General features: G+C 42.9%; 1 protein-coding gene across 2 annotated transcripts; it reads right to left on the bottom strand.

The window, feature by feature from the left end:
* Positions 1–1,058: 1,058 nt before the first annotated feature.
* On the bottom strand, positions 1,059–13,119 carry lin28aa (lin-28 homolog Aa). 2 transcript variants are annotated; one of them, XM_060065256.1, is made up of 4 exons: positions 12,316–13,119; positions 11,291–11,463; positions 7,342–7,526; positions 1,059–4,964 (listed from the first exon to the last, which is right to left on the bottom strand). In XM_060065256.1, exons 1-4 carry the CDS (start codon positions 12,323–12,325, stop codon positions 4,745–4,747), a joined length of 588 nt encoding a protein of 195 aa, XP_059921239.1. In that variant the 5' UTR covers positions 12,326–13,119; the 3' UTR covers positions 1,059–4,744. The 2 variants fall into 2 exon arrangements, with proteins under 2 accessions (XP_059921239.1, XP_059921238.1); XM_060065255.1 differs by lacking the exon at positions 12,316–13,119 and adding an exon at positions 11,890–12,149.
* Between the last annotated feature and the right edge of the window lie 420 nt (positions 13,120–13,539).

The raw sequence follows: 13,539 nt of genomic DNA, 5'->3' as shown, positions 1-13,539 counted from the left end.
CGGGAAGTTAGCACGTTTGGAAAGTCCCAATAATTAAAACATTGCGCCATGGTAAAATTGCGACTCAGAATCACTTCCTTTAGCTGTCATAGTCTTGAGCCATACTGGCCTATAAATCAGTCAAGCCCAGTTTAGGGATTGAATAAGCTGCCTTTGGCTTGGAACTTGGTAACTTTTGAAGCTAATGCTGGTTTTAGTTGGTTAGCCTTTATAGTTTGTGCCACAAGGTTGCATTTGTTTCTTGCTTACACCTTCTGGGTCCCTAACAGCACGAGAACCAGTGGCTTCATTGGGATTTGGTGGTCATTTGTTTCAAAAAGTAGAGTAAGTTCATACACACAATGATCCACACTTAAACCTCAACTCCTTCCCTCCTCAAGCTCTCTGCCTCTTTTCAAGTTCTGCTTCAATTAGGTTGCTTCACCCAATCAACTCTCTATGTGTTAAGACCGGACATTTTGTTATGCGACAATCTATCCTGTATGGGATTTATGCACCCCTCTAGCCCATTATGAGGCCACACAACCATTCCATTCCAGGAATTTTGATTCAGAAAATGGTTGTACTTACTAATATAGCCTAGTGATCAAATGTGCATTTATTGTCATCAAATAATGAAACATATTTATGTTTCAAAACTATTGTCCGTATTTCACTGGGTAAATCATAGATAAAACAAATACTAATCAAATACTACACAACCTAGAATACAGCATCATGAGATCATACAGGTATGAACACATCCTTTATCCTCCTTCATCCATGTTGCACGACCAATATGCTATTTATCATCATGATACCTGAATGTAGGCCAATTAAGAACAAAGGCAATGTATAATAAACCTTGCGTAAATTAAAAAAATCGTGTAAACGTGTAATCAATCTTCAGAACTTTGCCTTATCTTTAACCAATGAACAGTCATAAGTAAAATCTGAAACCGATGGCCTTTGAGCTGAAAGCCTGGACAGAACCGATTGTGCAAAGCAGAGTTTATCTCCAGTGAACGACGAACAAACACAGGTACACCTTGTAAGAAACAGGACGCCAAGAGACTTGAGAATGTCTATATATTTATTATGAAATGGAGATCTTTACATCATGAAGGATAACCATACAGAATAATCTTAATGCCGTTAACCCTTGAAATACCTGAGCTCAAGTCAAACGTAGCTTTATGTAAGTGAACATTGATACATTCTTCAGTATTAAATGCAAATTTTTCGGAAATCCTCTCAGCCTACCTACATTCAAAACATCAAACATCACTAATGATAGAGCTGAGAGTCAAACAAAATTAATACAAAGTACACACAAATCTCCATGTCGGTGTAACAGGGTCCGCTGTTCTCAGGAAATGGTTTGGTTTGAGCACAAAACCATGTCCTGCAGCAACCCTTTTAACAACATCCATCAATAAAATCACAACACATCACGGCGGAGTCAAAGAGGATCATCCCTCTTTAGAAACGTTTGTCAGAGTTTCGAAATTCTAACTTGGACCCATGGAACAATATTGCTTTAAAACATTCTTTTTCGTCACTTCTGTCAAACTCACATTGAAAGCATGGTTTTGTAATTTCGTCATAAAAAAATGTGTTTTGGGAACTTGATTTTTCAAATAGAAAGACTCACTGGAAAACCATGTCTCCTTCTTGACTGAAAAGGGAGCAATCGGTGATCCTAAGAAGACGGATATCAATTGTGGGTCACAAACTGTTGACCTCACATAAACAATACCAATACATCAATCAAATGATCCATCAGTCATATTAAAAAGCATTACATTGGCCTAGATAATCAATTAACCCGTTTCAAATAACCTGAGTGAACTGATAGTATTGATCCGAGATAATTAGACTTGTCTTTGTATTAATATAATTTATCTCAATGTCACAATCATGGAGGAAAAAGCAATATATGAATATTTATTTCCTATCAAGTATGTAAACAATTGGGAAAAAGCCATGAGAGAAAAACGGTTGGAACATTTGAAGGAAGAGACCATTTTCATGGTTTGTCTTACAATGTAAACCGTTAAACAGCAGTGTGCTACCTTCTCCTCCACCTCACGCTTTACCTGCTATAGGACAAAACATAGAACCCATTGGTTTGTCTTTAAGAACACTCCGCCTAACCAATAACCTGAATTCCCTGAGTTTTCAGGTCACTTGTTCCTGAGCCTGAGAATGGCAGTTCCCATGTTTCTTTATTACCAGCTATTACACTGTTTTTTTATTCTTTCAACTTCTAAAACATAAAAATATAGAACACATTCAAGAAAAAACAAACAATATGAATGAAAATTATTAAACTGAACATAAAAACAATAACTGCATCTTACACATGATCAGTGCAGAGTAACATTGCATTGGTTTTGGCATAGATCGTTGGGACAACAGGTGTCCCTTTCAGGTAAACGCATTGTGATTAAAACAAAACGAAGAAAAAAATAAAACTCATCAGCATAATCAAAATGGCAAATAATAAAAAAATCAGGTTACATATTTCATTGTAATGCTTTGTATCCAACCACTAAATGCACTGATCTACCCGGTTAAAACATTTGAATTATTGTATTCCTATTGTTTTTAGCAGCTGCATTCAATGGGGGTTTTTGTCAATATGAAAGTAGTGGTGACCCATTTATGGTTACCGGATGCAATGGAAAAAATCCTATGTTGGTTAGTTTTAATACTTGAAGCTTTACCACCCCATCTGTTAACCTTTTCCCTGGGGCGAACTGGTCACAAGGACCTCCTTATCTATACCAGAAAAAAAACCTGTATGTAAACATTTCCCCCACAGGATGTAAGGACAAATGGATTGCAGGGAGTTTAAACTGTTAAAAGCTTGGTGTGTATGTAGTGTATTATGCTAACATTAAATCGGTTAATTGTCTACTATTATGTGCTTTTTTGCATCTAGAAGTCTCCTCTGACCTAGACGCAATAACATAGACGCATGAAATTGCCATGACACGTGAACAAAAAAGCCAATTCTTAGATGATAATGAGCATAGAGGTGGTAAAATGTTGTCACATTTGCAAGTTGTCAAATTTAACACATATTGCATCATCTTTGGAAATTGGGTGATGTGTTCTTTAAATTTCCTTGATAAGAGGATAGCTTAAAGAGAGTAACTGCATCGTATTTGGATGAAAATAAATACAAAGTATGATTTTTTAAAAAGACTTTAGAATAATAATACATATATATTAATTGGTTGTAAAAGTAAAGTCAGCTTCTCCTGTAAAATGGGAGTAAATGCTGATAAGCTAGTTAGCACTAAATGTTTTCTTTGTGTGTGCCTGGTGTTCAAGATGTACTGTCCAACTGTGGGTTATAAGAGATTCTATAAAGTAACCTATTAAAGAGGAACTAAACGCTAAAAATCAAACTGACAAGACAGCACCATCTGTGGTTATAAACAAGGTTTTGCCAATGACGTTTGTGATGTGCTCAAACAAAGGTCTGGTTTGGTACTAGCCTGAGATGGCATTTGGTGCTGCCCTTGAGTAGTTAAATTGTATTGTTTGCAACTCCTTAATTGAGCACAGTGGAGGATATAAGAACACCAGCATCAAACTACTAGCAGCACTACTCTAAATTCTGCCTTAGTTTCTTCAAGTAGGCGATCAGGAGGAGAGCTAGCTAAACTGCTAACTCAGTTCATGTCAAGTATCTTATGGGAGATGGTTTTCTTTTCAAATCTTTTCAGTATAGTATCACATTTGAAATTATATTAAATCCAAGTCAAAGTTCTTATAATATAGCTGCTTTTGCCCAGCAGACCCAACGGTATCATACAGTCAATTGGAAATTGATTCAGGCGAGAGAGAAAAAAAGATTCAAGTTTGTCGAACAGACGGTTTCATCATTTTCTTGGAAGAGAGTTGGTACCAGAACAACCATTACCTAAATACTGTAGTGCAAGAATGATTTGATTCAACCCGCGTTCCCATCACAATCTCAAACCCAAATGGTAGAGATTTGTATACAATCAGTGGTTAGGTCATCAACATAAACTAGCAGACCAGACATGCAGCTGTTAACATATGAAACGAAGAGAAATAACGGATTAAACGACAATTCTAACTTTTCAACCAAAAGTGTCAACTTCTGGTGCAACATTCATTTGGCCTTAGGAAATGTGGATGTTCACTTGCAATTTCAGCAGATGCCATTACATTGCCTATAGCTCCACCCCAAACCCCTACCTGCGTTATGCTCTAACATACCCTCCCACAACCCTTTTCTCATGTGATATGCAAACATTCATTACAGAGATTACGTTATGTCTCTGCTTTGTCGGTTAGTTTGGTGTAACAACCAGGAATAAACCATAAAAAATAAGGCAGCTACAATGTAGCTGTAGGCTGTATCACGTAGCTTTAAAATATCACAAAAATGAAAGATGAAAAACGCCACAAAAATCCAGCATAAAAATTACAATCTTACATCGCTCAAAGAAAAAAAATAAAGTGTTTTTCATCAAACATCCTCATGGAAACCGTTTCCAGAGCGCATCATTTGTGTCTTTCCTGATTGTTACACCAACCAAAAAACACATTACAACCTGAGGTAGTTCCAAAGCAGCCTCGGAAGGTTAGCGGGGCCAGTACTGGGTGTGCTGTCCACCTCCTCTCCTAAAGCATTCTGATTAGCCTCCTCACCCCATCAGGTTCCTTACCATCATTCACTGGATCAGGTGCTCCCCCCCCCCCCCCCCCCCCCCCCTCCATCTTAATCGGTGGTTTCTGTCAGCAGCGCCGGGTGGCTGTGCTCCTCCTCCTCCTCTTTCAAGGAGGAAGGGTTTCCCTGAGAACCCGGTGAAGACTGTTGTGCTTTGATTTGGCAGTTGGCGACCATGTGCTCAATGCTCTGGCAGAAATGGCATTTCTTAGGCTGCGGTGGCAGCTTGCACTCCTTAGCATGGTGATCCAGGCCTCCACAGTTGTAGCACCTGCATCAATGAAGAGAGAAATATAAGGGTGCATGCATGGGAAGGTCCAGGATAGTGTGGGTAGGCTGTCTGACTCCTAGCCGAAAGGTTCTGCGTTCTATCCCTAGTGGTCCACAGGGCATGGTACCACTACTCCTAAATTATCTGCATTTATAGATTCACTGCAAGTCACTTTTGGAAAAGGGTCTTATAAATGACTTCAGTAATAAGTAATGACACATGTGAGCCACTAGGTGGCAACGGCTGTTCTCAGTTGGAAGGGGAAGCTTCCACTTTCAGAGGGCATTCCAGGTCATCCTCATCACAACCCAACCTCCGATCTACACATCACACTCATGTGTTCACAGTCCATCCAGGAGTGTTTCGCAAACTTGGGTTGTGTTTTTAAACAACCATAAACACCTGCTTTTTGTGTTTAAAAATAAGAATCTTGACGATTTGAGCCTTCCTCTCACAGAGAGAGATCCATCTCATCATAGCCTTTGGATGGCCCACAGCAGCCAGAACCAGTGTGTTATTTTCAAACAAGACGTGCTACAATAGGCACACGTGTGTAGGTCGGGCCTGGGGCGTGCGCTGACAGATGGGAGGTGGGTGTCCAGGCACGACAGGAAATCCCTGGATCCTTTGTGGAGAGCAGATGATGGTGGTCGAGGGGGTCAGAGTGTCTTTGTACCAGTGGGACATTTGGGGATAGACGTCAAGGTCTCTGCAGCCGAATATTCACTCTCCCCTCTCCCCTCTCCCCTCCTCCTTTCTCTTCCTCTTCCTCCTCCTCCGCGGTACGGATCAGAGGAATCTGGAAGGGGAAATGCTGTCCTTTGTCTAAAAAAAAGCAGTGCTCACCTTTGAACTCTGGCCCCAATCACCCCCTACAGCCCAACCCCCCCTCCCTCCTACCACCTTATTCAAATCAAACCTCCAACTCCAACCTAGCACCCCGCCCCCACTCGCATTTCGTTATACAGGGTTTCCATGGCAATGGTGACCCTTCACCCTTCCCCTTTGCTTAGGCATCTGTTATCAATTAAACTGACAGGATATTTTTCTTCGCTCTCAGAATCGTAGGTGGACTGGAAAAAAAACATGCCTCAATGATTTATAAGGAAAAAGCGCACGTGCAACACAAAAACCAACCAGGAGCATGGCAGATTCCCCGTCAAAAAACCACAGCGGTTGGTGGGCTTTTGCAAAAAAACTACTTGAAAGCAACACAATACACCTTGACCCTCTCCACTGGCCCCAACCCAACAGACAACCACTGTTCAGCAGGGTTTAAACAGGAGAGTGGATACCAATACTAACAGGGAGTTGATGTGTAACACAGTGCTCAACCAAACGTACCCTCTGTGGGCTCCACGAGGTAGTAATGATCAGCCACACATCGACTGCTGTCCAACTCTAATCATGGCTGACAGCAGGCAGAATCCACCAGGCCTCTGACCTATCCCTTCATTCATATTCACACCACCCAAAAACAACCCCATTCATATTCACACCACCCTAAAACAACCCCAACAGAACCCCAACGTAGCCAGTGACAACCATAGGATTTTAATCAATTTGTTTTTCTAAGGTAATAATCAAGGACTCGATTATTACAACAATCTGACTAGCCGACAAACTGCCGTCTGCATAAGAAGAATGCAGTCTTATTTCTGCCTGGTCTCACAAAATATATTGCATAAAAAAGGAGAATAAATGCCAATAAATGATGGCAGTTCTGTTAATCTAAAAAGCCACCGCGGCTGTATTTACTGTTTCTGTTGATCAATGCTACGGTTATTTCTATCATCTCAGTTTTACTCGGCACCACTGCTCATGTCCGTCCATGAGTTTTTTGGAGTGATGGAGTAGGTGTAAAACCACCAGGGGCCCTACAGATTTAAACAATTATTGATCCGGGTCACACACCAAGCCAAGTGTTGGGGGATGGGGTCACAGAGATGAGAATATGGAGAGAAACCAAGGCACCATTTTGCATCTCATCCAAAATGGAGGATACTAAAAGGGAGGTGGTTGCATTAAAGCGTGTAGCCTCATACAGAGGTCCAAGCCGTTGAGATGTAAGTTAACTCTTTTAACTTACATCCAGTAAGTAAGCACCAATTCACATAATGCATTGTAAATGCCTACGTTTCGGTTTGAGTTTCAATGGATACGTTTGGTTATGAAATCACAGATGGTTTTGTTTAGGTGAGGGTTTGGAGTAATTCTGGTCAGTATCTAGGGGAAACCAATGCGTGCATGGGGATAACAAGAAAATGTTGGTATCTGTATTTTTACCTGTTATTAAAACACAGCCAAGCAGAGCAGTAAATCAAAGCATGGCTCTTCTTTCCCCCATACTTATCCCTCTGTTGTCTAGCTTTCTTACCGGTCTCCTTTTGAGCGCCTCTTCTGGATGTTCTTTCCTTTGGGCCTCCTCTCGCTGCCCACACAGTTGTTGCCCTCTGGGCCAGTGACCTGCTGGGACTCCAGCCCCTTCGATGACTTCTTGAAGGTGAACTCCACCGCCTCGCCCTCCTTCAAGCTGCGGAAGCCCTCCATATGCAGCTTGCTCTGAATGGGAACAAAATTCAAAGCTCTGTCAAGCCCCTTCCAACATGCGCTGCAAACCTTATCTCAACATCACCCGGAAGAGCTTTATGTGAGAACAGAAATGTCTGAATAAGTTGAAACAGATATTTCTCTACCAGCTCCCTACAACAAAGTCTGCGTCATGTCTAATGAGTGCATGTGTGAAAAGGATTGTCCGGATATTCACAGTGACTACATCCTGTATACTACTGTATGGTAGTTGGCGGTAAATGCCAACAATTCATAGTGAGTGTTCATAACATTACTATTATGTGCCTGGTGTGAAACCGGAAGAATGTCACATTACGTCAAATCACCTATTGACAAATATTGTTGATAAATGAAAAAGCATCATCATCATCCTTATGGATTGGACATCACATCAACTGTATCTACACATGTGGTGCAAAAATGCTTATGCTGATACAAAACTGTCACATTCTGCCAGCATAGCACCAGGGCAACCTTCAACACCTCAGCAATAGCCTCCTTCTCGTCCATGTTCGGTTTTAATACGCAAAAAATATGTCTGTGATTGGTTTATATATGGATCACTGAGAGTTCAAGAACCACATTCTACTGACACAGCTTTAGCACCTGGGAGTCCCATGCTCGACTGCTGAATAACTAAGATGCCAAGCGTCTCGCGCTAATCCCCCATCAGTTCCAACTCATCGTGGTGTTGGTTGGAAAAGACATTGACCCTTCAGGCAAACCTAGTGGGTTCCTCCCTTCCAGATAACACAGGAGACCCCATAGTGCTTATCAGGCATGGGGCATTTAAAAAATATGTCCTCAAGAACCATTTGGTAAACAAAGTTTGCTTTGTTTTACTACACAATGGAGCCGTTGCCCCAATACCTTCGTCTTGTCTCGTCCCTGCTTGGATGGTAAAGCCAATAGGGTAATCACACACACACACACACACACACACACACACACACACACACACACACACACACACACACACACACACACACACACACACACACACACACACACACACACACACACACACACACACACACACACACACACACACACACACCCCTCCCCCCTCAGGACGGACTGCATTCCGCAGTGCAGCCCCCGCCTCCCATCCCCACCCCCTGACCCCCTTCCCATCACAAAGCTCCACTAACACTCTGGCCAGCAGCAACACTCTGCAGGATACGGGGAGGGGGTCCCTGGGGTGGGACTGGGGGTTGGGTGAGCTGAGGACTGACACTGGGAGGGTTGGGGGTGGATGGCGGGAGGGATGGGGGTGTTGGAGGACATTCTTCGGATAGTTGTTTGGCAAAGAGGCGCATGTGATAAAAGCTAAGGGCAAGCCGGCGGGCTGGTGCAGAAGTGATTGATTCCTCTCTTTGATATCAGGGGGGTCTGAGCATGGAGGAGCCCTTCTCTGTGTGGCCGCAGTAGAACTACACAGAAATTATTTGTCCACAGCTTGTTTGATGAACAAACGCAACAATTGCAATGTGTTCTCAACTTCCTCAGAGCATCAAAACTGCTCTTCCACCCAAAGAGATTGACACGGATCAGGCTGTTGAGCGGCAAACGAATGAACGGCTAGGACTTGTGTCAAAGCACTTATTGCAACATATAACACTGTTCCATAGGATGAAAGCACCAGTGTCCCCGTTATTCTATAATGAAACCATTTATAAATTAGGTTACAACCACACACAGTAACTTCTGGAGATAGCCCTCTCCTTTCCAGTGAATCCAGTAGGCCGTAGGCCTGAAATCAGAGCTGAAACTAGAGACTCTTAACATGATATCTGATTTTAGTGCTGTTATTAGGCTACACCAACTGGTGGTAAACCAGCTAGCAAGGTTTCTGATTAACTAAGTTCTGTATTCTACCTCACAACCACTTAATTTAGTTTAACAAGGACAACATGAGATGCAGATCTATACGATTAAAACATACCAGTGACAAAACAGACAAAACTCTTTGTAGTTAATTAACATTGCCGTTCAAGTGAACGTTCAAGAGCAGAACACTCAAAAGTCACAACTACTTTCGAGATCTAGGGACTCTGAACCCACTTCCTGTCCTCGCATGTCCTGTGACCCCTGAACCTCTAACTGAGCTAGTCCGAGGGGGGGGGGGGGGGGGGGGAGGGATTAACAAAGGTGTGTTCTTAGATCTAGAAGAATCTCAGAAAGAGCGAGATACAAGGGAAAACATAGATTACAAGAGATGCCATGGGGAGGGAGAGAAGAAGGAGGAAAAATACTCCTATTACATCCATTAGCCTAGAGAGGCGGTAAAGAAACATGGAAATAGTGATGGAATGAGAGAGAGTAGCGAATAGAGAAACAAAACAAGAGGCAGAGAGAGAGACAGAAACCAAAAGAAAGAGATACCGAACCAGTTGGAGAGAGAGAGAGAGAGAGAGAGAGAGCCAGAGAGTGAGAGAGAGACATCAGAGAACAATGAAAGCGAGAGAGGGGAAGGGGGTGGTCAATCACGACCAGAGACCGGCTCTTCACCAAGACACACGGCACTATTGTCCCCCCCACAAAGGCCTGTGGACTCTGGGAGTTAATGTTGCTTGACACGCGGCCACTAATTTTAGGGCCAGGGCCTCTGCCGTTGCCGTAGTTCCCGGGCATCTGTCAACGCCACGCGCGCTCGCACTGGCGGGCGGCCAGTGGAGGAAACTTGTAAGATACGGTATTTAAGTGGACAGGACAGACCATAATATGATCATTGGAGCCCCAGCTCTGACCAGAGAGAGTGCAACACTAAACAAAACAGAGGCAATCTCTGAGGTGTGAAGACTGCAGGATGGGTTGGGTCGTCACACTTCTCCTCTTCTGGTTTAGCGTTTACTGCTGCCATGTGGCTTTTGTTTGGGTGATGAGGACAATCAAGCAGGGCTCTCGATTTTACATGTCAATTAAGGATGCATGAAAGTGTTGGCTCCAAGTAGGCCTGATATAATTTAAAGACCAAGTGGGATTCTTTTTGGACGACTTTTCTCAAAATAAAACCATCATTAAAATGGTACCATGTATGCAAAAGGATACTAACTGAAATCCTGACGTAAACACTTTGGGCCCAAGACCCTCCAAGTGCTGGTGAGAGAGGGTCACATAAGAAACGGGGGGAGGGGGAGAGATATATACACCGCGAAGGGTCCTGAAAGGTGGAGGTGGGGTAGCAAATTTAAGATAAACCTCGAATCGCACATAGGACCAAGAAGACAGCGATGAGACTTGAATCCCTTTATGGCAGGAAGCCGGGGTGAATGCGCTGCTCCCGGGGACTATTCGCATTGAGATGCTAAATCTTATCTGACAGCACTCACTCGCGCCCTGCTCCCCCCACTAGTAAATTAGCAAATGTTAAGGCTTTGATGTTGAAACTGACCATCTAGCTGGATCTCTGTTTAAATATGTGTAGCCATGCAATTTAGGTAAAAAAAAGACGATACAAATTCGATTTTGAAACACTGTATCACCAAAGTATAGAGTTGAACGGAATTTATTTTATTTTATTCTTCTTCTTCACAAGTTAACATTAACATCTTAATTAGCCCGCGCTGGACCCCATCATTACCGTACCAGGGTGACCACAAGGGGCTCGGTCCAGGTGGCGCAGCCGGCAACACGGGTTCCCACGAGAGCAGCAACACCCACAGCTGCACCTTCCTATTACGACCACCTCCATTGTGCTCGTCTGAGTTACAATGGCGTCGATAAATATTTACAACACGTTGTTGTCGTCTTACCTGATGGACGAACACGTCGACGGCTTCGTCGAGCGGTACCCCCTCTCGGTTGGTCATGGACAGGAATCCGAAGCCCATGCGCACGTTAAACCACTTGCACACACCGACCCCATGGAAGGACTGTGAGTCTTCCTCGGCGCTGGGACCCTCGTCCTCATCTGCCTTACAGACGCCTAAGATTGGAAGACAAATATTTGAACAGCCGTCCCGTTCAATGAAACGCTGAGGGCACCGTTTTGGTACGCCAAACGCACGCAGAGCTAGAGGGCCAACATTAACTGTTTACGTTTCGACTTTCTACCCTTTTAAGTTGAAATGCATGCTGGAAGTGGTAGAAGAATTCGGTAAAATAGAGAAAAGGACACCCATGAACTGATCATAGATTAGGCCTATGTGTAGCATTCTGGATAAACGTGACGTTTAAAGCAAAGCCTGTAATTCAACAACAACCACAAATAAATTCGGCTTTACTGGGGGACGGAACGGAACTTCCCTCAAAATTATAAACTATATCTGAAAACGATCAAAGACATAAGCGATCGGTAACAAGAAAACTTTCCAGCATTCTCAAACGAAATGGAAAGAAAATGTTACTTAACCTGTAAATTCTTGATTGGAAACCGAACCCATTCTTCACTACACCACCTTAGGTCAAAACAAGCACCCAAGCTACAGCAACCCTTTGGCCCACGGACTGAGTAACGTAAGGCCTTATCCACGCTGGTGGCCACTTTCATACTAAATGCATTGAAACCTGGAGGTATAGGCTACTCTCGGAGAGCGAGAGTGGGAGCGCGAGATAAACAAAAGGGGGGTTGCCATCCCTAAACCCTTTCCCCCAAACAATGCGGTGGGTGTGTGTGCGTGCGTGTATGCGCGTGTGTGTGTGTGTGTGTGTGTGTGTGTGTGTGTGTGTGTGGGGGGGGGGGTCCGCCAACATCAGAAAGACAATACAAGAAACCCAGCCCCCTTTAACTACTCCAACCGTTTCTATTCATTTCTTTTACTGAATATAATGGTCCTACCTTCTGCCATGTTTGCGGCCCTCGCGTCTTATGTCCCAGTGTTGTGTGTGTTTTTTCCCCCTGAATGTTCGGGGCCCGAAGCGCTCCGAAGCAGTGGTTTTATGTCAGCTTAGTGAACACAGATCTGCTGGTCAATACAAATGACCATTTGGCATCCTCCAAACCCCCACACTCTCGGCCATGTCCACGTGATTCGAAATCATATTCCCCAAGGAATGATTGAATATTTTAGGGGATGGGCCAGAAATAAGATTGAACCAATGACATCAGAAAACAAAATGAGTAGGCTATTATTATTATTTAAATAACTATTAGGCTACAGGTTAAATATAACTGATTAAATATGGGGAAGTAAAATAAATTGGATAAGGTATAGGTAGGTTTACTTCGGATGGTTGGACCAAAGTTTCCCTTGTGAATGAAATAACCCAATGTTTGCCTGCTCGGATAAAAAATAAATAATTGTGTTTATTTTCTGGATGCACTTAACATATTGTCCATCTTGCAAACTGGTTAAACTGTGTCTCTCCTGCTCATTTGTTTTAGGATTTTTTTTGAGAACATAGTCTTATGCAAGAGAAAAATAATTTCTGTCTAATGGATTAGGGAATTTAGGCTAGAAATATTTGAGTCGTTGGACATAGGCCTACTACTATTTATTTATTTGATACCCAGTAGTCCCTAACCTCCGGTCCGCAGAACACCAACGTGATTCGCCAAATGGTTGAGGAATCAAACGAAAGTGACACGCCCCCTTTACGTTTGGGTAGTGTGAGCCATCGTAATTCATAATTAGTCCTGTCCACGTCAACCTAAAAGGGTAAAATAGCATGTACACACACACACACACACACACACACACACACACACACACACACACACACACACACACACACACACACACACACACACACACACACACACACAATCGCACACACACACAATCGCACACACTCACGCGTGCAAACGAACACGCACGTGTTCAATACAAAAAAAAAATACAAAAAAAGTGCCGAAATTCCTGATTAGGATAAGTAACGATTATGTTGTGTTCTTATTATGATGTAGTAATTATTACAATATAGGTAGCCTATTATGTATTAAGAATTGAATGAATATGACACCTCAAAGGTTGACAAAAGCCCTTTCCCTTTTTTTCACACTAGTCTACCTTAATATTTTATCCATAGGCTGCATGGATCAATAATTTTACGAACCGCAAAC

Source organism: Gadus macrocephalus, chromosome 11, assembly GCF_031168955.1.
Source record: "Gadus macrocephalus chromosome 11, ASM3116895v1".
NCBI lineage: Eukaryota > Metazoa > Chordata > Actinopteri > Gadiformes > Gadidae > Gadus > Gadus macrocephalus.
The sequence above is the reverse complement of the archived record's forward strand: the minus strand, read 5'-3'. Positions and strand labels throughout refer to the sequence as shown.

Coding starts and splice junctions, on each gene's coding strand:
- lin28aa (XM_060065255.1), bottom strand. CDS start 11,920: ATGGGTTCGGTTTCCAATCAAGAATTTACAG. Junction 11,464..11,889: donor TTCCAATCAAGAATTTACAG/GTTAAGTAACAT, acceptor TTCCAATCTTAG/GCGTCTGTAAGGCAGATGAG. Junction 4,965..7,341: donor AGGCGCTCAAAAGGAGACCG/GTAAGAAAGCTA, acceptor TCATTGATGCAG/GTGCTACAACTGTGGAGGCC.